The following is a 22574-nucleotide window of genomic DNA, read 5'->3' on the forward strand; positions in this document are numbered from 1 at the left end:
ATTATATTAACTTATTATTTCACCAGCGGCTGAGATCAAAAAGTCTGTAAACACTAAAAATTACGTTGTTATGATTTAAAATATTTGGCAACACTAAAAAAAGAAAAAGAAAAAAGTGAAATATATATTATATATATAAAAGAGAATATGACATAGGATATACCTGGAGTTGGAGGCCCAGTTTTAATTTGCTGCCACCTTCAATATCATAAAATTAAAGCAGGCATCTATCTGCACTTAATTCCACTTCATCCCTGAACCTCCAAAACTACCACAATGACAGAGGGAGAGAGAGAGAGATAAGAAAGCAATTTGTTAGTCTATACAAATATATATATATATATATATATATATATATATATATATATATATATATTTATTTATTTATTTATTTATTTATTTATTTATAACAAAGCTCTCTCTCTCTATATATATAGAGAGAGAGAGAGAAAGGGAAAGAGATAGATATTGTAGAATCTCTAGAAAATAGGTAAGAGGCTTTTCAGATAAAAGGAGTTTGCATGGAATGCGTAGAAAGCAGGCACGCACCAAATGGATATCCGATGGCATTGGCATATGCCATTTCTTCAACCGTTTATTCCTTTCATTGCTAGCGAAGCAGCTAATTAGTTATATATATATACGTCCTCCAAGAACATATTATAATTAAATGTAGGTGGCTACACCATCAATCTCATCAATATAGGACAAACCAAAGGGTACTGAATGAGCTAGCTACTTAATTATTAAGAGAAGTAGTTGTAGGGCTTCTCTCCATTGGCAGGTATTTCTCAATAATGATTACCCGCCAAAGGAGAGTTGCCCTTTAATTGCTTCATCTTATTTTTGACAATATATTGCGCCCCTAATTCCCTTTTATACGTTCCTATTCAACTTATTTTTGCCTGCATGCTTTCACTTTGCAATTTCATTTTATTTTATGTGCATTTTTTTGGTGCATCATATTAACAAGATATACCTGATACATCTTGTTATCGGAGCTTACCCTAATTTTCGGTCCTGCTCCGGATCGGCGGATCTTGCTTTGAAGTCTATTTCCACTCGGGTAAGAACTGTTCCTTCTTGTCTCTATGATTATCATTGTTTTTCTACTCTCGTATCTCTTCATGAACCCCAATCCTACCGCGAGGCACAATCTGACCCTCTTTGAGATCAAGCAATGACAAAGGAACTTGATGCCTTGGCAAAAGAATCATACTTGTGATCTTGTGGATCTCTCGAATGGTAAGTCGACAATTGGTTGCAAACAGGTTTACAAGATCAAACCCATTCAAAGGGATCTATTGAGCGTTACAATACTCGCTTTGTGGCAAAAGATTTCACCCAAGAATATGATGTCAGACTATGAAGAAACTTTTGCCCAATTGCTCGCCTAGCTACTTTTGTAGTATTATTGTTGTTGTTGCAGTTCGAAAATGGAGTCTTTTGTCATATGAATGTTAAGAATGCATTTCTCCATGGTGATCTTCAGGAGGAGGTCTATATGCAGCCACCCCCAAGGTATTCTCATAACTTCGGACAAGTATGTCATATCAGATGGGCTCTTTATGGTCTTAAACAAACTCCTCGTGCCTGGTTTGAGAAATTTAGTTGTACTGTACAACAACTTGGCTTCATTGGCAGTTCGTATGATTCAGCTCTTTTTATTCGTTGCTCTAATAATGGTCTATGAAAGATCTTTGCCATCTCAATTATTTTTTTGGTCTAGAGATAACTACTGCTAGCTCCTGATGGCTATTATCTGACTCAAGTCAAGTATGCTTCCGACCTTCTTTCTCGTGCAGGTATCAGAGATACCAAAGTTGCTAGCAGTCCACTTGAGGCAAACACTCGTCTTGCTCCGACAGATAGGACTTCGACCTGTGATTCCACTCTTTATCGACAATTGATTGACAACCTTATCTATCTTACAGTCACACGTCTTGGTATTGCCTATGTTGTTCATCATGTTAGTCATTGCCTATATATAATTAAGGGTGTAAATGAGCGGAGCTATTTTGTGAGCTACTTGCGGACAGCCTGTTAAGAGCCGGCTACATTTTCCAGGTTCCACTTCTAAGTTGTACTAAATTTCCCAGCTCCAACGCAACCTGGAAGCATACGAATCAAACAATGGAGAATTGATTAAAAAAAAAAGATTAAAAGCAAAAGCAACTCCTCCCGATACAAAGAAAACGCACGTCAGTAAATTTAAACCCTCTTATCAAATCAAACTAGTTACTAGTGTAAACATCGACATGAGTTGGGTTTCCAGCCCAAGTTTAGTATTTAGTTGGGCTTTTTTTCTTGGGCCAAGTTAGAGGCCCAACGTTGCTCTGAAATTCCCAGAGAATTGAAGCATTTTCAGGGCCCACTGCAGCTCAGCTTAAAATGTGTGTGTGTGTTTTTTTTTTTGGGGGGGGGGGGGGGGTGTTTAGGTTTGTAAGTTGTTCTTGTACCGAACCAACCATTAACAATATCTCCGGCTATAATGACGGAAAAGACAACAAAAATGAATAGGCTGGGCCGCTGGAGGTGTACTGAGTTATGGACGAGCCCTGGGTTGTCTGGACCTCCCCACATGCACGTAGAAACGTGCAAACCTGTTTAAACAAGCGGCCTTGTACCTGGTCATGATGGCCTTACAAAAAAAAAAAAAAAAACTCCTATAATGACGGAAAAAGACAACAAAAAAGTGAAAGGTGGAAGTGTACTGAGTTAAGGACCAGCCCTGTGTTGTCTTGAATGGACCTCGCACACGTAGAAAACGTGCAAGCCTATAAAACAAAAGGGCCCCCAAATGAGAAACACATGACAATATATGGGTGAGTTTGGTAGATAATTTTGACAATAACATATATCATAGATAATAAATGATAATATATATGGTTCTTGAAATGTTGATAGGTATTTGGTTATACTTTTGCTCGTAACATATTAAAATTATTGTGTAAATTACGTGTAGGGATAATATGCAAATAATTAAAAAAAATTATTTAAAGAATAATTAAATAATTTAATTAATTAACTAATGAACATAATAAAAAGTCATTAAATATTATTTAATTATTTAATTTATATTTTTTAAATATATAAAAAGCCAAAAGAGTGAGGATAATTTTGTACAAAAAAAGTCAATGTTGTCTCAAAATGGTATAAGAGGGGACAACTTCAAATTATGGTCAAGAAATTGTCTCGGATTTTGGGACAACAAATTATTGTTTGGTGGTTGTTTACAATTTATGGTTAATTGATCATACATTGTTGAGAGAAATTGTGCACCAAACGAGATGCCATAGTATTTTCCAAATTAAACCAAATCGTTTTCATATTCTCCAAATTGAACCACACAGAAGCAGCCCCAGCAAAAATAAATATTGAACATCCAAACAAATTCGGTGTAAAGCAACCACAATAGTAAAATTTTGCTGCACCAACAAAAATGTATAAGATTTTGTATTTTGTTGATGTGACTATATTGGGAGACGTGTTTTGCTGATGTTACTGTATTGAGATTTTGTGTTTTAGTCTAGTTTTGTTGTAGATGATATGAAGACATGAAATATTATTGTCGTCCATGTTGGGTGGGAATGGAGAATGTATATGAATTTGTGTTTTGATGATGTGGTTGTATTGAAAGACGTGTTTTGTTGATTTGATTGTATTGAGATACGTGATTAACTTATTTTTTATGTAATAAAGGTGGACTCAGTATTTATTTTTATTGGGCCATTAAATGTAATCCATTGCATTTGCTAGTACATCCCAATAGATGACGTCATACTTGTTGATTTTATCTCTCTCAATTTGGATATTATGTGGCGGGTCTCATAAAATTTTAGAATAAGCAGGGGATTCGCAAATCCTCTAGATATAAAGCGCTTGGGGTTTTGAAACTAAGGACATCAACCACAATGGAAGTATACAAGGTTAATACCACTTTTACACATCGAAATATAGTCAATGTTTTAATTTACACAACATTATTTAAAATATTTCAATTTGATCACCCAATAATAAAATTATTTCAACTTGATCTATCGGGCATATTTTCTCACTTTGGGGTAGTCAAACTGTACATGTGATACGTTGATTGCCCAAATATTGATTGCCACATGTACAGTTTGACTGCACCAAAGTGAGAAAATTTGCCTTTGAAACAATTTATCATTGGGTGATCAAATTAAAACATTTTAAACAACGATGTGCAAATTGAAACACTGATTATCTTTCGGTGTGTAAAAGTTATATTAATCCGAAGTATACATATTGATAACATAAACATTCTTCAAAAAAGGTCTAAAGGATAAACTCTACATAAGCAATATATTGATTTTATTCTCCATGGCTCGATGTGGTAGTATCGTCCTTTGTAACGATCGACTGGTAAGTCAATCGGTTCACATAGTTGTCCATGTATCAGTAGAAGATCCACCTCTACTTCTTCAAGGGAAACTTCAGGTTGAGGAATTACTCGGAATTAGGGATAGTAACTGGTCGGGTACCCTTCCAATTAGGAAATATCAAAACCTTTTTCATTTAAGATAGTCTATTCCAAAACCATTTAAAAAATCATTTAAATTTCTAAGCCCCGAACCGTTTATCATCCGGTACCCGTTTACATTTAACTTTTAATATTTTTTATTTTTTTCTTTGATGATTATGTTAATATAAATTAATATTGAGTATGATTTATATTAATTATGATTTTATAATTCAAATTAGTCTAATTTATGGTTTTATTAGTATGTTTTTATAAATATATACGTTTTAATATGTTTTATCATGTTATAATTTAGTATCATAGTAGTATACTTTTATAGATGATTTATAATATTATTACTATAATGGATATTTTTATTAAACATTCGGATACCCTAAAGCCGGCAACAAAAACCAAACCCGACCCTAAACCATGACGGGTTTGAAAACCAAAACCAGAACCAAAACAGTTTTCAACACCTATGGGATCGGTTTTCAGGTTTTAAACGGATCAGGTACCCTGCGGATAATGCTCGGATCGGTTTTTTTTGCCATCCTTACTCGGAAAGCTGCCAATATCTTTAGTTTCGTAATCCGAGTATAATGAGTCAATTTATGATCTTTAATGCCAGCTTTGAATTCACCGCTCATTTTAGTCTCGGTTTATAGTGACATAAGTCCCTCCCTAAAATTCATGAACTAAGAATTCGCTTAGATCATTGACTCAAAACAATTGTAAACATGTATAATTCCCCATATGGACCTATCCTAACAGTTAAAAAAGCTCTCAACCACAGATTTGGCACCTCAAACATTATAAAAACAAATCAATTGACTTTCGAAGATAATTTATTTACCAAAATTATACAAAAAATGAAAAAAAGATAGTTTCCGAAATTTTACTAATTAATTTATAAATGTGTGTGTAAATTTGGACTTAAAAGATTCGGTGATTTTCCAACCAAGTATGTTATTTGGTTCTATGTTTTATTGGGTGCGTTTGATTGATTTTCAATGTTAGAGGAAATACTGTGGGAAATATATTGAGCTTAAAGCTGTGGAATGTTTAAAATAAAAAATAATGTTGTAAATATTAATAAAAAAGTAAAAGAAAATAATGTTATAATTCATGTGGGCCCAACCTTTATTAAAAAAATAATAAAAGTGTAATCATTATGTGGAATCCACATAAAAAATTTGGAAAAAAATAATGTATAGCGGAAATGTTGTATAAGCTCCTAGTGGGAGCTTATAAAACTCCAGTTGATCGGCTTGACCCGCAGCGCCGTTTGGCACAATAGAAGCCGAAAGCGGCTCCGCTTCCGCTTGTATTGTGCCAAACAGGTAGATTGTAAATGATAATATTGTTATAATTTGAAGTAGGAGTAGAAGAGAAATGTTAGACTCAACCAACACTTGAGATATTGTCTCATATTGAGTCAAAGACCCATGTGAATTTTGTCCTTAAAAGGGTCATCGAGTATTTGAGGATTGGACACCACTTATCCATTGAATGTAAATTCCACATTTTTCCAATATAATTCCTAACAAATATCTTTATTTAAAAGTCCAAATTGGCTTCCCTGACTTCGTTTCACAAAGTCAAACATGAATTTCGCCCAACTGGGAACTAACTTCCTTTGATCAACATTGGCATGCTCCACAATCCAACCCACAATTTTATTCCGTTTGATTCGAAAAATAAAATTATTGACTCGAAAAAATTGGTGCTTATATATATATATTCTTGTTACATGACAAAACCTGATATCACAATCTTTCAAGTCATATATTAGGTGCGTAGAACAACTGTTCATAATATAAAAAAGTTAAATTAAACACAAAAAAATGTTTCGTGGTTCCCATGGTTAAATAATAATAAAAATATTAATATTATTTTTTGAACTGTTAACGGTGTGCTTGAGACCCAACCACCATCCCCTTCCACGTGCCCGCTGCACAAGCCACCTAAACACACAATTAATTACAATAAATTGAGTATTTTAGCGCTGATTAAAATATCGAATCATGGCCCACTGCGTGAACCGTGGTGCTGGTGATTCCTAGATTTTGAATGATGATTATTATTTGCATATCGTTTTTCGCTAAGTACATCTCATTAATCCTTTAAAAATATATTAGAGTGAGATGTATTTAGTAAAAAATGATGTACAAATAATGTTCATCATTTTCAATAGGTAAGGGAATTAATGCAAATAAAATTAGTGGGTTCCACATGTCTCATATAATATACATAATTTATGCATATAATTCAGTTACTAAGATAATTAGGATATCAACTGTTGGGATCTCTATCATTATTTATTTGATTTTGAAGTTGGTAAAGCCACCTAACTAAATAAATCCATCAAATATTATTTCCCTAACAAATTCAAATTCTTATATACTTTAAATTAAAAATATTTCGAATAAATAATTGAAATTCAAAGTTGACGGGAATGACAACGATATCTGTCATTGCCAGCTTAGCAAAGCCACCTGTGATACCCAATAGCAAATGCCCATCTGGACACAATGGCAGATTCGGTAAAAAGTGGAAAATAGCGGGTGAGGTTCCAACAATACCACAGTAGATTCGCTGGACCTCTCTCGTTTGTATATAAATCCAAGGCTCGTCTCTCCGTTATTCGACAAACAGAGCCTCTCCTCTCTCTCTCTCTCTCGCTAAACAAACTGCGGTAACTTTCTCTGAATAGAGAGGGAGAAGAAAATATCGAAGAACCTCGATTTGGTTTTGAGAAATCGAAGAAATGGCAACGAATGTCGGGATTCTCGCTATGGACATCTACTTTCCCCCTACCTGTATTCCACAGGTGATCCACCTCTCTCAATCTTTCTTTCTCTGATTATCTGTGTTAGTTCTCTGCTTCTTCTTCTTCTTCTTCTTTTTTTGTTTTTGCTGGTTTGAAAAATCTGGTTGGTTGTTGAGAAAAATGAGGTCACGGAAAGAAAATTGGTTTTGTGGCTCTTTTTCTTAGGAGAAAAGAAAGGAAAAAATGAGCTTACTAAGTTGAGTTCAAAATAAGATAAGGAGATCCAGCTTTCGCTCTAATATTGCCGCTGATTCCTCTTTTCTCGAAATTATTGTTGTTGAATCGTCATGCATGCTTTTCTTGTTCTCATTTTTGCGGATTTGATTAACAGTTTATATGTAATTTGTTAAATTAACTTTGAAATCGTTACCGTAAGCTAACCAATGAAGTAAATTTGTTTGGTGGAATGTAGATATTGGTTTTTCTCTCCAATAAATCTGATTTCAAATCATTAAATATTGTTTTTCTCCAACATTGGGGCTTCATTTTCTCTCTCACTTTTCCCCCTTTTCTGTGTTTGTTTCCGTCTTCTTTTCCATTTTATTTGGCATGATTTATATGATTACTGGTTAACCGACAGTGACTGCTGGGAAAAAGAAAAAAAACAATCACAGGGAAGACGACAGTGTAACAGTTTTGTTCATTAGCTGAAAATAATTGGTCTTCCTTTAATTGCTTGACAAATATTAGCCTTTTTCTGCAGTGTTATTACAGAATTTTTTTAATATAAAAATTTGGCTAATGAGCTGTCGGCGATTTCTAAGTTCTGAATAATTCCAGTAAGCTAACTACTTTGTACCGCTGTTCCTTCCTCATACCAAGCAATTTATCAGGAAAATCTTGGGTTACTATCAAAGGCTTTGTGGTTAGGCCACTACCTCTGAGACACTATTTTTTTTTTCCTTAATGGGATTTTATTTGCTTTACACCTAGTTGCAAGAGATCTCAATTCAAGAGAGGGGAGCAAAAATTTTCTGAGAATGGTCTCCCGTAAAAGAGAAGTCTTGTATGAAATTGATGTAGTACCTGATTTTTTTTAAACCCAGCCATTGACATTTTGCTTGTAACATTTCTTTAACAGGAAGTGCTGGAGGCTCATGATGGTGCAAGCAAAGGGAAGTACACTATTGGACTTGGACAAGATTGCATGGGATTTTGCACGGAGGTGGAAGATGTCATCTCAATGAGGTTCATAATCCATATTCAGTTCTTGCAGCATCTGATTGTCTGAGAGTGAAAATATAATATTACCTTTGTTAGCATCTTATGAGTTTTCATCTTAATTAATAAGATCATCATTGACACTTAAATTTTCAGTTTGACAGTTGTTGCTTCACTCCTGGAGAAGTATAACGTTGATCCTAAACAAATTGGTCGACTGGAGGTAGGGAGTGAAACTGTGCTTGACAAGAGCAAATCCATTAAAACCTTCTTGATGCAAATTTTTGAGGTATATATCCAAATTCCAACAAATGCAAATTATCTAAATTCCTGTGGTCTATATTTTATATTTTCAATTGGATTTTTTCAGGAGAATATTCCTATTTTCTTAAACAATAGTTTTTTTTTTTCCTTCTCACGTTACTTTTTTTTCCATGTAAAATAAACAGAAATGTGGAAACACTGACATTGAGGGTGTTGACTCAACCAATGCATGCTATGGGGGGACTGCAGCTTTATTCAATTGTGTCAACTGGGTTGAGAGCAGCTCTTGGGATGGGCGCTATGGTCTTGTTGTGTGTACTGACAGTGCGGTATGATCTTTTTTAACCTTTTTCTGTTGATTGCTGGAAACTTTCACTTCTTTCCTCTTAAAATAGATATAAAATACTTGGACTTGGTGAATATGAATTAATTTTTCATCGGCACAGAAGCTCAATACATCTGAGATGGATTTCATATTTTCTATTTTGCTTATTTGGAAATAATAATATTTGGCAAACCATGAGGAATTTTGGATGTAGAAAGTAAGAGAAACTGCTAAATTTGCTGCATGTTTAAATTTTACTTACGGATGCATTTCCATCAGGTGTATGCCGAAGGACCAGCACGACCAACTGGAGGAGCAGGTGCTGTTGCCATGTTAGTAGGGCCTGATGCTCCTATTGCATTTGAAAGCAAGCTCAGGGGTAGTCATATGGCCCATGCCTATGACTTTTACAAGCCCAACCTAGCTAGTGAATATCCAGTAATGCTTCATGATCCCCTCCAGATTTGTTATGTTCTCACATAATTTTCATGTCATGTCATCCTTGCTAGGGCTGATGGTTTGGTTTTAATTTACTATCCTGATTTGGTCCCTCAACCTCCCCTTTCTTGGTTCTGAAGTACGTGATGAATAATGGCATTTCAAATTTTCAATTTTGATGCTATAATTGCTTGGTTTTCATTTGACATATTCTTCACTATTTGAGCAAGTGCACTTTTGTTCGTAACCTGATTAATAGGTTTTACTAGTCTCTATGTGTCTTCCATTTTCCAAATTTGATAAAAAATCATAGCATTTACAAAGCCAACAATCCCAAGGAGTTCTGTTTCTCGCGTCTCTGATTTTTCGTTGCGCCTCTACAATGTTTTGTGCATCAATGTACTTCCAGGAAAATGCATATGTATTGCATTACACGTCCTAACTCCTGAGGGTAAATTTTCTAGTGTAATTTTGAAGTTTCATTGGAGAGGTTTTATGTGTGGAAAGTAGCTGATTTTGTGCGGGAATAATTTGAAAAGGGATAAAATAGAACACGGAGATTGATATTGAAATGTAGAACTATTTTTGGAATATTCCTCGATGCTCCACTATGGTTAGGCAATACCTTAATGATAGCTCCTTTTGTTATTATATGAGTTCTTATGTGAATAATTTTGACTAAGCAGTTGTTTTCTTTTCATATATCAAATATGCATACAGTCGAAGTTCTTAAACCCTTCTGCTGTAGTTGTAGATGTTTTATTCTTGTGGTCCAATAGTTAAGTGGTTCATCCTCGCACAACTGTTTTTGTAGGTTGTTGATGGGAAACTTTCTCAAACATGCTATCTCATGGCTCTGGATTCTTGCTATAAGCAATTATGCCACAAGTAAGACTACGCTGAAGTTCTTAGCGGTTTCGATTTGCTAATGCAGGCTTCTTGTCATTAGATCCGTTGTGTCATTGTTAATTCTCTTTTTTATATAGATATGAGAAGCTGGAGGGCAAACAATTTTCTCTTTCTGATGCTGAGTATTTTGTTTTTCATTCTCCATACAATAAGGTAGGTTATTTTTGGCATATGTGCTGTAAAATATCAAAGCCTCTGTTCTTGCTCGGCATTTTTTTCTCTGATTACTTAACAACGGTTTGCATTGCTTGTACTTTGAACTCCAGCTTGTACAGAAAAGCTTTGCTCGTTTGTTGTACAATGATTTCTTGAGAAAGGCCAGGTTCTTGTCTTTTCTGCCTCTCAGACTCTTTACTCGTATTCTTTCAGAATAAGTTCTATCATGTGATTTACCTCTCTGCTTAATTTTATTTATTAATTTTGTCTTGCTTTTGCAGCTCTGTTGATGAGGCTGCTAGAGAAAAGCTGACGTCATTTTCTGCATTATCTCTTGATGAAAGCTACCAAAGTCGGGATCTTGAAAAGGTCAATTTGCTAAGCATAATATATGTGGCTGTCAGATTTACTGTCTATGGTCTTTAGTTTTCTGGGTCAGTGATTAACTCGTTTTCATTATTCTTCTTTTACTCTATTATGTTGGCCGTCAGGCTGGCATATTGAGACCACATACTATTTTCCAAAAATTTGTTGTGTTGCCGTGGAAAATTTGAAGCTCTCATAGACATGGGTAGTGGGTTAGGAAAAGATGGAAAATAACAGTCATGAAAAGTTAGTATTAGGAAAATATGGAAAATAACTGTCATGGAACGAGTTAGTCTGAGTAACATTTAATGACTTGATATGCCTTCATGTTTTCTGCTTTGAATGCATGTCCGGAATGATTTCTATCTGAGTTTATTTGTGACAGCTAATGCCTTGTAATTTTTACCTTACCTTGTTAATTGTTTTATTATCATGCATGTATAGGTGTCCCAACAACTTGCAAAGCCCTTATATGATTCAAAGGTACAACCAACCACACTGATTCCGAAGCAAGTTGGAAATATGTACACTGCATCACTCTATGCAGCATTAGCATCCGTCCTACACAACAAGCACACCTCATTGGTAATCTTTATTAATACTTATTTTCCCTTTCTATCTCTTCCTTCTCTCCTTTTTTTCCTCTAAATTTCTTTTGATTGTCATTTTAACCCACTTTTTCTGCAGTTTCCATGCTCTACACCTTAGCCCTTACATATGTTATGGCTGTTGAAAATTTTCAGGCAGGCCAACGGGTGATATTGTTCTCATATGGGAGTGGTTCAACTGCCACAATGTTCTCATTGCGACTTCAGGAAGGTCAACATCCATTTAGCTTGTCAAACATCACAAACGTAATGAATGTTGCTGGCAAGTTGAAGTCAAGACATGAGGTATTTCTCTTATATATACTGAAAATTGCTACACTTACTACTTGAATATGTGATTGGCGCATTTTGGTTGCCGTCTGCAAGAAATCTTTGCTTAAGAGCTTCAAGCGCACACTACGTCTGGCATAGAAATTCAAGCTTTAAATAGAGTGTTTTTAACTTTCAGCTTGTGCTCTTTACTTGAACTGACATGATTAAATCAATCTTCTCCCACATTCCAAAATGATTTGCGTCATTGAATGGTAGCCGACATTGTGTGTGTGTAGTATGAGAGAGAGATGCGATCTTTATATGTGATGAAATGGTGTATGTCATTGAGTATATAATAACAAACATTCTCTTCATACAGATTATTCCAGAGAAGTTTGTTGAGATAATGAAGGTAATGGAGCACCGATATGGGAATAAGGATTTCGTAACAAGCAAGGACACCAGCCTTCTGGCTCCGGGAACATACTATCTTACGGAAGTTGACTCCATGTACAGGAGATTTTACGCGAAGAAGGATGTTGACAGCACATGTGAGAATGGTGCAGTTGCCAATGGTCACTAACAAGCTTGTTGTTAGGTCATATGTGGCCTTAGTGACCGTTTGAATTGGCTGTTTTAGTTGTTTGATGGCGTTATTGACTATGTTAGTATTCAGGTTTCCATAAGTTATTTATTTTTTATGACGAGGAATCAGGGCTTTGATCCATGTAAACCAAAAATCTGATTCCATTGCAAGTTCAAGGTTTAAACAAAACCAGTTCACTACCATAATTCCATTGACGATTCTGTCCACCAATTGACATCTATACTAGGCCCAATAGTTCATACAGTACTGGTTGGGCCTTTTTAAGCAACCTGCTACTTTGATGGACTAGGCCCAATGGTTCTCGTCAAGATGGGTGTGAAGTGAGAACCGAGAAGAACCTTTTTCTTTTGTTTCTTCATTTGTCTGATAGTGCATGGACCACACCACAAAAGCGAGTGGACGACTCAACCAATGAAATCCATTTATTATCGACGAAGACCAAAATTTATTCTAGACTCTTCTAATCTAACACCACCACTCTAAGACCTAATTGGCTGAGCCTGGAGATCGCCTGCTCTTTCCCCACCAAACACAGTGGTCCACTCGGAGACACGTGACGCCCGACTGAGGGTCACCAAGTAGGTCCCAAAACGTGTCATATTCTCATCCTCACACATCTTCTGTGATAATATCCAGCCGTTGATCTCGTGTCCCTACAGCCAAACACAAGACGATGATCATCTCACAACAACGCAAAATATAAAAAATAAAAAATAAAAAATTTAGGGTTTGTTAAAATCTTTTTAACTTCTCCAGAGTCCCATCACTTGTGCGTGTATAAAACCATAAGATTTTCTCTGTCTCCTCCATTCTACTTGCTGTTGATCTGAAATGACGTCGTTTCAGCAAGCGGATGACGACGGAGGAACCTCTGATATCAGTACAAGCGCCGGTGATCCTGGAGAACACGAAGCTCGTGACATCAATGGAGTCTCCAAGATATCAACGATAGATGAAACGGGGGCGTTTCAGATTATTCCGTTGAAAGAAGAGCCGGATGAATCCGACCCGGAGGATAAGCCTCATCCGCCTGGCTGGCCTCGGTCTATACCGGTTGCGATGCAGATGCCAATGTCAATTCCTCTGCCGGTCACGCAAGCTAAACGGTCGTCCACCAAGGACCGCCACACGAAAGTCGAGGGCCGTGGACGGAGGATCCGAATACCCGCCACATGCGCCGCGCGTATTTTTCAACTGACCCGGGAATTAGGCCACAAGTCCGACGGCGAAACCGTCCGGTGGCTCCTTGAGCACGCTGAGCAGGCAATAATTGAAGCCACCGGCACCGGGACTGTCCCTGCAATCGCAGTATCCGTGGGTGGGACCCTCAAGATACCCACCACCCCAGGTGTCAGCACTTCAACAACAAACGAGACGGTGAAGAAACGAAAACGCCCTTCAACCAGCGAATTCTATGATTTAAACGACGCACCAGCCTCGATCACGCAGCAGTCTTCTCGGCTGGCCCCAGTAACCCCCACTGCCCAAATTGCTGCAGCGACAGCGCAGGGTCTGGTCCCAGCGTGGGCTGTGGGTAATACAGGAATGGTGGTACCCGCCAACGCATTCTGGATGATCCAACAACCCACCGCTGCAGCAATAGCTTCTGGAACTCCAACATTTGTGGCTGCGCCCACTTCCAACCCGCTGCAGCCGCAGATGTGGGCCTTGTCACCATCTATAACGCCTGTGTTCAACCTGGCTGCGGCAAGGCCCTTATCCTCCTTTATAGCGTCAACAAATCAACCAAATAACGGACAGGGTGCGGTGGAGCCTGCAATGAGTAGCGGATTGTCAAATTCGGCGGTGACAACGAGTACAGTTGGAGCTACGGTGGCAAAGAAGTCAACCATGGCACCAATCTTGAGTTCTAGTGGTAGTGGTAAGGCCAAAATATTAAAAGATTTTTCATTGGAGATGTATGACAAGCAAGAATTGCTGTTCGTGGGTCGCTCTGGAAATCAACAAGCACAAGCTTCCAAGCCATGAATTTAAATTTAGAGGTGATAGAAATTGTACTTGAACTGATAATCCAATCAAATTATAAACTGTTCAATAATATTTCTCTGAAGCTGTTTTTTTGGTTTAAAATTCCATTTGAGGGGTAATTTTCACGTCAAAAGCCAAAACAGCTTTAATAATTTATAAGATTGGCAATCGACATTAAGAAATTCTTTCAACTGTGAGAGAGACATTCAAAGATCTCAAATCGAAGAGAATGAAAATCTCATTATATTTCATAATATTAAGTATTATAATAACCGTTGTAATTAGGAATTATTGGATGAAAAGCATATGATATAGGTCGGCTACGAATGTGTAATCCTTTGAAATGGTGCTCATAATAAGCAACTACAATGGTGACATTTTGTTAGGACATGGATGTGTTTTTTTAAGCCTATGAATCAAATGGATGTTACAATAATGTCATTTTAGTTGCCTGTTTTTATTTTTAATAGGTAGGCATGGGGGCATGAATTTTGGTCGGCCTCACGTTGCATGTAAAGGATTATTCACTCATTAGGGCATGAGTTCGAATGCTATCCTTCCCCAAGCCCCCGTTTCCAAAAAAGAATGATCGGCCCCCATTATGGCTTGTTTTATTGAAATTTGGGCCCCACTAAGAGAAAAAAAGAAGAGACCAAATAAAATCAAGCATGTCGCCAAAACACAATTCCAAAAAAATCTAATGACCCTCTACACCATTGTGGGCATACATGTTACCTATCATGATACATGGAAAATGTGATCCATCTTGGAGATACTATTCAATAATCTAACTCATCGTGTCACATGCTGATGTGATGTATTAGAACCAATAAGATGGTTTCAATTTGTAGATAGTCAATGTATTTTTATAATTTAAATTACAAATTGTCTAAATTGACCCCGACCTATAGATTCTGGTTTTTTTTTTTTTTTTCATTTATCATGTATGGAAATTGGAAGGTGTGGGGCTATACATTTTGAAGCTGTCAATAGTACGCGTGCAATGAAGAAACAGGGGGCCCCAAAAACCCTTCCCATTCCTTATCGTTATCGATGTTGATATTCGTGGGCCCAACATTTGCGGGCCCGATAAGAAGAAAAGCAAGGGAGGCTCCACCTTCTCCCACGGACACGGCCACAATTTGTTGGCCAAACCCACCCCACCTCCTTTGTGGGCGCACCTCATCTTCTGAGTTGTGAGTAGGGACACAACATTTCCTGCCCCTTTGTCGTGTTGGATTAATTAATTTTTAAATATAGTTAATAAAAGTCCATTTAAATTGAAATATAATGTGTATTTTTTTTTTAGTTTATTATGTTTGTATTCAACTGAATTGATGTTCATTGGGTTTCTAAATTTCCCTTTTTCATATACTTATGTAAATAAAAATGTAGGCTCAAAATATAAATGAAAGACAAATTTCTTCCCAGTTTCTTCCCACAAAACTGCCTGCACTATCACATCATGGACAAAAACTAAAAAAAAAAAAAAAAAAAAACAGAAAGTCTAGTAAAATCCACGACCATATCCTTGGGGATCTTATAAAGGAGGCATTCCAAAAGGCATCATATTTGGTTCATAGGCTGCAGTACTCATATCGTATGGATTAGTAATACCAGTGTTTGGACCCCCAAGAACATCATTTGCACCTCCAAGAGTTCTTGGACCTACACCTGCACTAGGAACCATAACTCCACCATCAAAATCAACATCATTTGTAGTAAAGAATTGTTGAGAATTTTGAAACATCAAATTCTCAGCTTCTTTTGCAACATTCTCCTTTAGCTCCTCCAAAGCAAGCTTAAATTGCAGAAGCTGTGTCAAGCTTTGCTCCTGGATTGGCTTCTCCCACCAGCACTCTTCCTGTCTAGCCATCCTCAGCTTTCTCAGCTCCGCGCCGCGGATTTTCTCTTCTTCTAATTCGTTAAGCACCTAAATTATATACTTCCAGACAAAGATCTTATGAGTATTATATATTTTTCTTAATCTTAGCTATTATAATCAATGATCAATATATACCTGAGTGAGTTGGTAATTAATGTTGCGAACATTCTCGCTGCGATGAGCCTCAACGAGCCTTGCAGTCCCTAACGTAGGGGGATGATTTCCGGTGAGGAAGCGATTAACTACAGACTCAACACTAGGGTTGCCAAATGAGAAGGCCTTTTTCGCTGGTGAGAACACTATGACTGCAGCTTCAACTCCACAAAGAGTTGAAAGTTCACAAGCTTTCTTGAAAACGCCATTTCTGCGCTTCGAAAAGGTCACATTGAGATTGTTTTCATTGGTCATCTTCTTCATCTCTATCTTTTGACGACCCTTAGAGTGTCTCACCATAGCTAGTTTTCTGTGAAAAATAGAAGAATAATATTGAACTTTATAGCTAGAGAAGATAATATGCGGTGCATGGATGCCATGAGCATGAGAAGAGATATATAGGAGGGTTTAGGATGTAATGTATGACGTCAATTGTCGCCAGTTTTTTCTACATTTGGTCGGCCGTCATGTTTAGAGACTATCGGTATACGTCCAATATTGTAATATATGGTATGAAAATCATGAATATCCAAATATTGGATATACTTAAAATGTCGTCCCCAATACAATAAATAAAGGAAATTTGTTGGAAATTATGGATAATAAATCTCATTGCATTTTCTTCTAGAAATAAAAAAGGGTACTACTGGTAAGATTAGGGATGGCGATTCTTATCCGACCTGCCTAGACCTCATGGCCTCGCCATGACCCGCACAGGTTTTCTTGATCCGATTTTGGGACGGGACAAAGAAACTCAAACTGCATCCGGGGCTGGGTGGGGCCGGATCTACTTCCCTTTTTGAATCTAAAGGCATATTAAAGCGTAAACCCTAATTAAAAAAAAAACCTAAACCCTACGTCAAATTAATAATCACCCATAAGTTTTTTGAATGTTTGTTGGATTATTTTGGATTATATAAGTTGATTTGGTAGATTAATGTTGATGTTGATTATGATCGAGTTAATGTCAGGTTTGATTGAGACGGGACCCACAGGACAGGGCATATTTTTATAGGAGTGGGGACGGGGCGTAAAAGTTGTCCTGATATGTGAAACAAACGAGGTATGACGTAAAAGTAGAGGTGTGAGGCGGGAATAAGATGGCTATGATCCGCCTATTCGTTAATGATTTGAATCGGAGAAAGTATTTTATTTATGGCATATTGTTTATTCTTTGAAAATGATTTTAAAAAAATATAAATATCCAATATTTTTATTGTTATTGTAAGCATTTTATTTGGTGAACAACTCCACAAACACAAGCACTTACCTTGTTATTCAAATACAAGTAGATAACGCTTTGTGAAAGTAAAATGATATGGTCCATAAGATATTGCACAACCTCAAACAATTGAGACCCCTTTAAAAGAACAAAATTTGTGGGGCCTCGGACACAAAGCAAATAATACCTCACTTTCTTTTACTTCTCTCTACTTTCTTCAAATTAAATGCATTTAATGTTGTAAAATAAAAATCAATTCATGATTGGTGAAAAAACAAATACATGGTTATGAACCTCGTGGTCTATGATACTTGGCTTCCTTAGAAATGGGTGGTGTGTAGGAGGAACACACCTTGATCATGATATGAAAGCGATGGAAAAGTCTTTTATCTTGAAACCTACCTTTTTTTTATTTTTATATATAATTCTGCAAAAAAAAAAAAAAAATTGAAACAAAATTCTGCGTCTGCCCCTGATAATTTGGGTATCCTTCCTCTATAAAGGACATGAATATTCTACAAATTCTTAGTACACGTACATTAGACATTATATTTTACATTTATTTCTGTGAGAAATACATAAAATGCTACTACTATTATCAACACAAAACTAAGTTTCTCTTCATCCATGCCATGTCTTGCAAATATTTATACCTTCAACAACTACCTCTTGCGCTTGGACTTCAAAGACGTCACAGACTGAGAGCTGCTGTGCCAATTTCTCTTCCTTTGGTTGATGAACCAGTTGTTGATTTGCTTCAGCTGCAACCCCGTCTCCTCCACCAGCTTTGCCTTGTCATCCTCCTAACAAATATACACACACACATTTTGATTGAGCCAAAGTTTCATAGAAGAAATTTAGATGGACAAGTTATAGTTAGTTTTCTTACAGTTGGATATGGCCATTTAGAGTGCTGCTGCCACCAGTCTTTGAGGACAGTAGTAGTGTCACCAGGTAGTTTACCAGCCCTTCTTTTTCTCAATATCTCCTCCCTCACATCTTCAATTCTTGATTTGAATCCCTGAGAATCAATCATCATTAAGCCGGAAATCTGAAACTGCTAATACAGGATTACATACATATATATGTGCATATATGTGTACCTGCTTGAGTTCTATCTTGAGTTCGTGGCGAACCCTTTCCATTAGGGACCTTTCGGATTCAGTTGGGATTAGAGGACCAAATGATCCCATCATGTCATGCCCATCAACACCAGCAGACTGGTCTAAAGAGAAGTCCATCTGCAGCTCATCCTCATCGTCTGACATTGTTGCACCACTACCTTCACCAAGACTTGCCCCTGAAAGATTAATTAATTGAGAAATTATTGGACGGCCCAAAATTTTTGAAAGATGGCCCATGGGTACTTTATATCAATTAAGTTAGAAACTAGGCCCACAATTATGAGAATGGGGAATGTTAGGCTAAATGAGCCATCTTGAGACCAGTATTATAGACATCCCAGATCATATAACACATGACAATCTCATGCAGTGAACCAGTCAACCAGGACAAAGCCTTTCCATCACATTTTATACAGATCAGATTAAATATAAAACTAAATAACAGCTCTTGACCTAGTGGTAATATACTCTCTTTTTTCGGATTTGTGGTATAAAGTGTGTGAATGTTTCATAGAAAGAGGAACATTTGATATTTTGAAGAAAGTAAAAATTACTATACATTATATAAGCAGTACTGTAGTCTGTATTATGTGTCTAGAACAGTATAATCATCATTAATTTCATGAGAAGACATGGTAGGTGATAATTAAACAATATATAGTCAGGTCGAAGGAATTACAATGCATGTGAGACAAGATATAGGCAAAACAATTATAGAAGCATGTGAAGCAATGTAGATATATTGGACTGCAGCCAAACAATTAAAAGATATATACATACATACATATATACACCATAATTGATTGAAAGGGAAAAAATAATATAAGTTAAATTAATTCATATATATATATATATATATATATTATTGATCTTGTATTAGACTATTAGTATACCAAACTTACAAGAAACCCAGATTGGTCATGTCCTCATTATCCCAAATAAACAAAAACAAGCACACCAACAACTGGTTAGTTGGTTTGTCTTGATTGTTTTATAATTATCACATAATCATCAAGGATATTATAGTTAATTCAAATAATAATCCATTTCATATTCAGATCATACAAGCAAATTAAATTAAATTAGGGTGTTAAAATAAAAGATAGAGTGGAAGTAAAACCTGTGAGGGCATGTAAAGTGCTCTCTATTTCCCGGCAGGCCATGACAGCTTCAACGGCGTGGACTCTAACATGTTGTTGCAGCTGTTCTTTAAAAGTACACAACACTATATAGTACTGTGACTGCCCAGCACCAGCACCCACATAAATCAATAAAACCCCAAATCAAATTCGGCGAAGAAAACCCAAAAATCTCAAAATCATATATAAAGGGAGAAATCACATACCAAGAAGTTGTCGAGGTCTTGCCTCTCATGTGGGGAGAGAGAGTACTGGTCATGGTGTGAAGAAGCATATGACCTGAGTATGTGGTGAGACTGCGCTAATTGGGCGTCAATAAGCGGCAACTGATCGATCGGCGTCGCCACGCGGAGACACGACACGTGTGCTGCCAGGAGCTGCTCGTATAGTGGGTGTGTGGCTATCTCCGCCTTCAGATGGTGGTTCTGCTCATCTGGAATGTCACCACCGCCACCCATGATGCCCAACCCTGCCGGTTCTTGCATTTGAGGGTTTTGGAAGCTGGGTCACAACAGAAAACAGAAACCCTTCACCCCTTGTGTCTTTAATTGTGAGAGAGAGAGGGGGAGGTGTGTATATATTGGGATCTGAGACGCAACTTTCTGCACCACTTGCAGGATATGGAGAGGTTTTACTAGAGAGAGAAAGCGAGAGAGAGATTTCAAAGGTTCTTTTGCTTTGTCTTTTGAAAGACTTCTTGAGAAGAGTAGTCTGACAAATAGAGAGAGACGGGCTAGTCTAATAGTGGGCTCTGGGAGAGATATAATTAAGAACCAGAGAAAATAAAAATAATTAAAGCTGTTTATTATTTAATTATTTATTCAATGGGATCTTAATCCAATATTAATTAATTAAATAGGTAAGTTGGCTCAATTAAGTTTGTTAACATTGGGTTATCAGAAGAGGGTGACGAGAGAATTGTTAGGTAGGGAGAAGGAATTAATATATATTTATACAACACATTTGGTTCTTCTAGTATCTAGAATATATTTAATTATAACCATATATATATATATATATAGTGCCAACTGTTTCAAGTGGTTATCCAGTTAGACTGGGTAATTAGTGAGTTAATTAATTTAAATCTTAATTAATTATTTGGTAATATTATACTCTCTGAGGTACCCAAAGATTGGGACTAGGATTTGGAAGCTCTGTAATTTTCTAGAATTTATAATTGGCTTATAATGGTAGAGAAAAAGTCAAATAAATTTTTAAAATGAAAAAATAAAAATATGTGTAATGTGTTATACCTTCAAAACCATTGAATTGAAATTGTAAACTCTAAATTTTTAACAAATTGGGAAACTTTCACATCTCTACCCCACATATGCACTAGTATTGATGACTGAAGCAGTCTCTGCATAAAAGCTATTACATGCTGACATGCACCAAAAGTTCATTTGATATGTTTCATGAATATTGATCTACAAAAGCTACTCTTCATAGGATATATCATTTGTCACATCCCCACCTTGTCTAGTTTTCATAAAAGATGTCATTACGATCAATAAGCAACTATAATATGTACATCCATGGTTATACTTTGGGTGTTGTTAGGGCACGGGATAACATTTTCTTTATACTCTTCCTAAACATAACATGAAGAGATTGTTTCCAACGTTTGAATCAATGACTTCTAAATTACATCCCTCCGCTTACTTTTTTTTGGCGGTTCATTTCAAGAATTTGGTTGAATAATGCAGTGAAGTGTATAAGATATTTCATGTATTCATTTACCACACATTTGAAGAGCGTATAAAAATATAATTAATTAGCCTCCACTAAATTAACCACCAAAAGAATAATAAGGAAAATAAATTATAAGAGGCTCAAACGTAGGAACCTGTATTAATTAATTTACAATATATTAATTCAATTAAGAAAGTTGGGTGATAGAGGGTTGAGATGTCAAAATCTGGGCCTCCATTGTTGGTGCGTGCTTGCCTTTCGGTTTTGTTGTTCCTTTTTTTCTTTTTTTTTGTCTTCTACGTTTTATTATTTATGTTTTTCAATGTTGGTATAAGTTATGAATTAATAAAGAAAAAAAATATATTAAAAGATACCCTTTCAAATTTGTTAAGACACAGACAAGTCATCACCAACCACCCAAACAATATTTAGTATTACTTTGATTTATAATTTCATGTGATATTAGTGGGTCTCCTGATTAACGACAGAGCTTCAAGTTTTGATAGGACAACTTTCACCGTGTGATAAGTCACCTTCACATTCAACTTTAGGGAGTTGACTTGTGGGTAAATTATCGTTTAAAAAAAAATTAAATTCCTTTGAAGCCATTCTTATAGGTGAAACGTCTTATAATTGTTTGGTGTTTTTTGGAGGATGAAACTCATGTACTCGGGATTTAACATGTAAGACGAGATCTAATGTGACCGTCTGTTTATTGAGTGAATTATCGGTCAATAAAAAAAGTCACTTCACATTCAATCAATTGACCCAAAAGAAATGGCATTGTTCATTTTCTTATGAAATGAAGAATAGTAGAGCACCTTTTGTGGGAGGGAATATAAATATCTGACTACAAAAGACCCTAAAATAATAATCATCTAAAGTTATTATTAGTGTATTATTTGTTTGAGGGGATGTAAATTTTTTTTATGTTGTGATGTGTTTCATTGGGAGAGGGCGATGGCACG

General features: G+C 36.3%; 4 protein-coding genes across 4 annotated transcripts; 2 read left to right on the plus strand and 2 right to left on the minus strand.

Moving 5' to 3' along the window:
* The first annotated feature begins 7129 nt into the window (after positions 1-7129).
* Positions 7130-12584, plus strand: LOC120016958 (hydroxymethylglutaryl-CoA synthase-like). Its single transcript, XM_038869974.1, has 12 exons — positions 7130-7316; positions 8398-8504; positions 8634-8766; positions 8927-9070; positions 9346-9504; positions 10319-10392; positions 10491-10566; positions 10680-10735; positions 10851-10938; positions 11380-11520; positions 11679-11828; positions 12175-12584. Exons 1-12 carry the CDS (start codon positions 7254-7256, stop codon positions 12376-12378), a joined length of 1395 nt encoding a protein of 464 aa, XP_038725902.1. The 5' UTR covers positions 7130-7253; the 3' UTR covers positions 12379-12584.
* Positions 12585-13143: 559 nt separating this feature from the next.
* On the plus strand, positions 13144-14493 carry LOC120016959 (transcription factor TCP19-like). The gene has a single exon (XM_038869975.1). The coding sequence runs from the start codon at positions 13234-13236 to the stop codon at positions 14389-14391; it is 1158 nt and encodes a 385-aa protein (XP_038725903.1). The 5' UTR covers positions 13144-13233; the 3' UTR covers positions 14392-14493.
* A 1438-nt stretch (positions 14494-15931) lies between these two features.
* LOC120016772 (agamous-like MADS-box protein AGL62) lies at positions 15932-16729 on the minus strand. Its single transcript, XM_038869687.1, has 2 exons — positions 16412-16729; positions 15932-16324 (listed from the first exon to the last, which is right to left on the minus strand). Exons 1-2 carry the CDS (start codon positions 16727-16729, stop codon positions 15932-15934), a joined length of 711 nt encoding a protein of 236 aa, XP_038725615.1.
* Positions 16730-18098: 1369 nt separating this feature from the next.
* LOC120016116 (homeobox protein HD1-like) lies at positions 18099-20637 on the minus strand. Its single transcript, XM_038868727.1, has 5 exons — positions 20121-20637; positions 19896-20016; positions 18755-18951; positions 18541-18672; positions 18099-18454 (listed from the first exon to the last, which is right to left on the minus strand). The coding sequence occupies exons 1-5, from the start codon at positions 20397-20399 to the stop codon at positions 18314-18316; spliced, it is 870 nt and encodes a 289-aa protein (XP_038724655.1). The 5' UTR covers positions 20400-20637; the 3' UTR covers positions 18099-18313.
* Between the last annotated feature and the right edge of the window lie 1937 nt (positions 20638-22574).

Source organism: Tripterygium wilfordii, chromosome 15, assembly GCF_013401445.1.
Source record: "Tripterygium wilfordii isolate XIE 37 chromosome 15, ASM1340144v1, whole genome shotgun sequence".
NCBI classification, from domain to species: Eukaryota; Viridiplantae; Streptophyta; class Magnoliopsida; order Celastrales; family Celastraceae; genus Tripterygium; species Tripterygium wilfordii.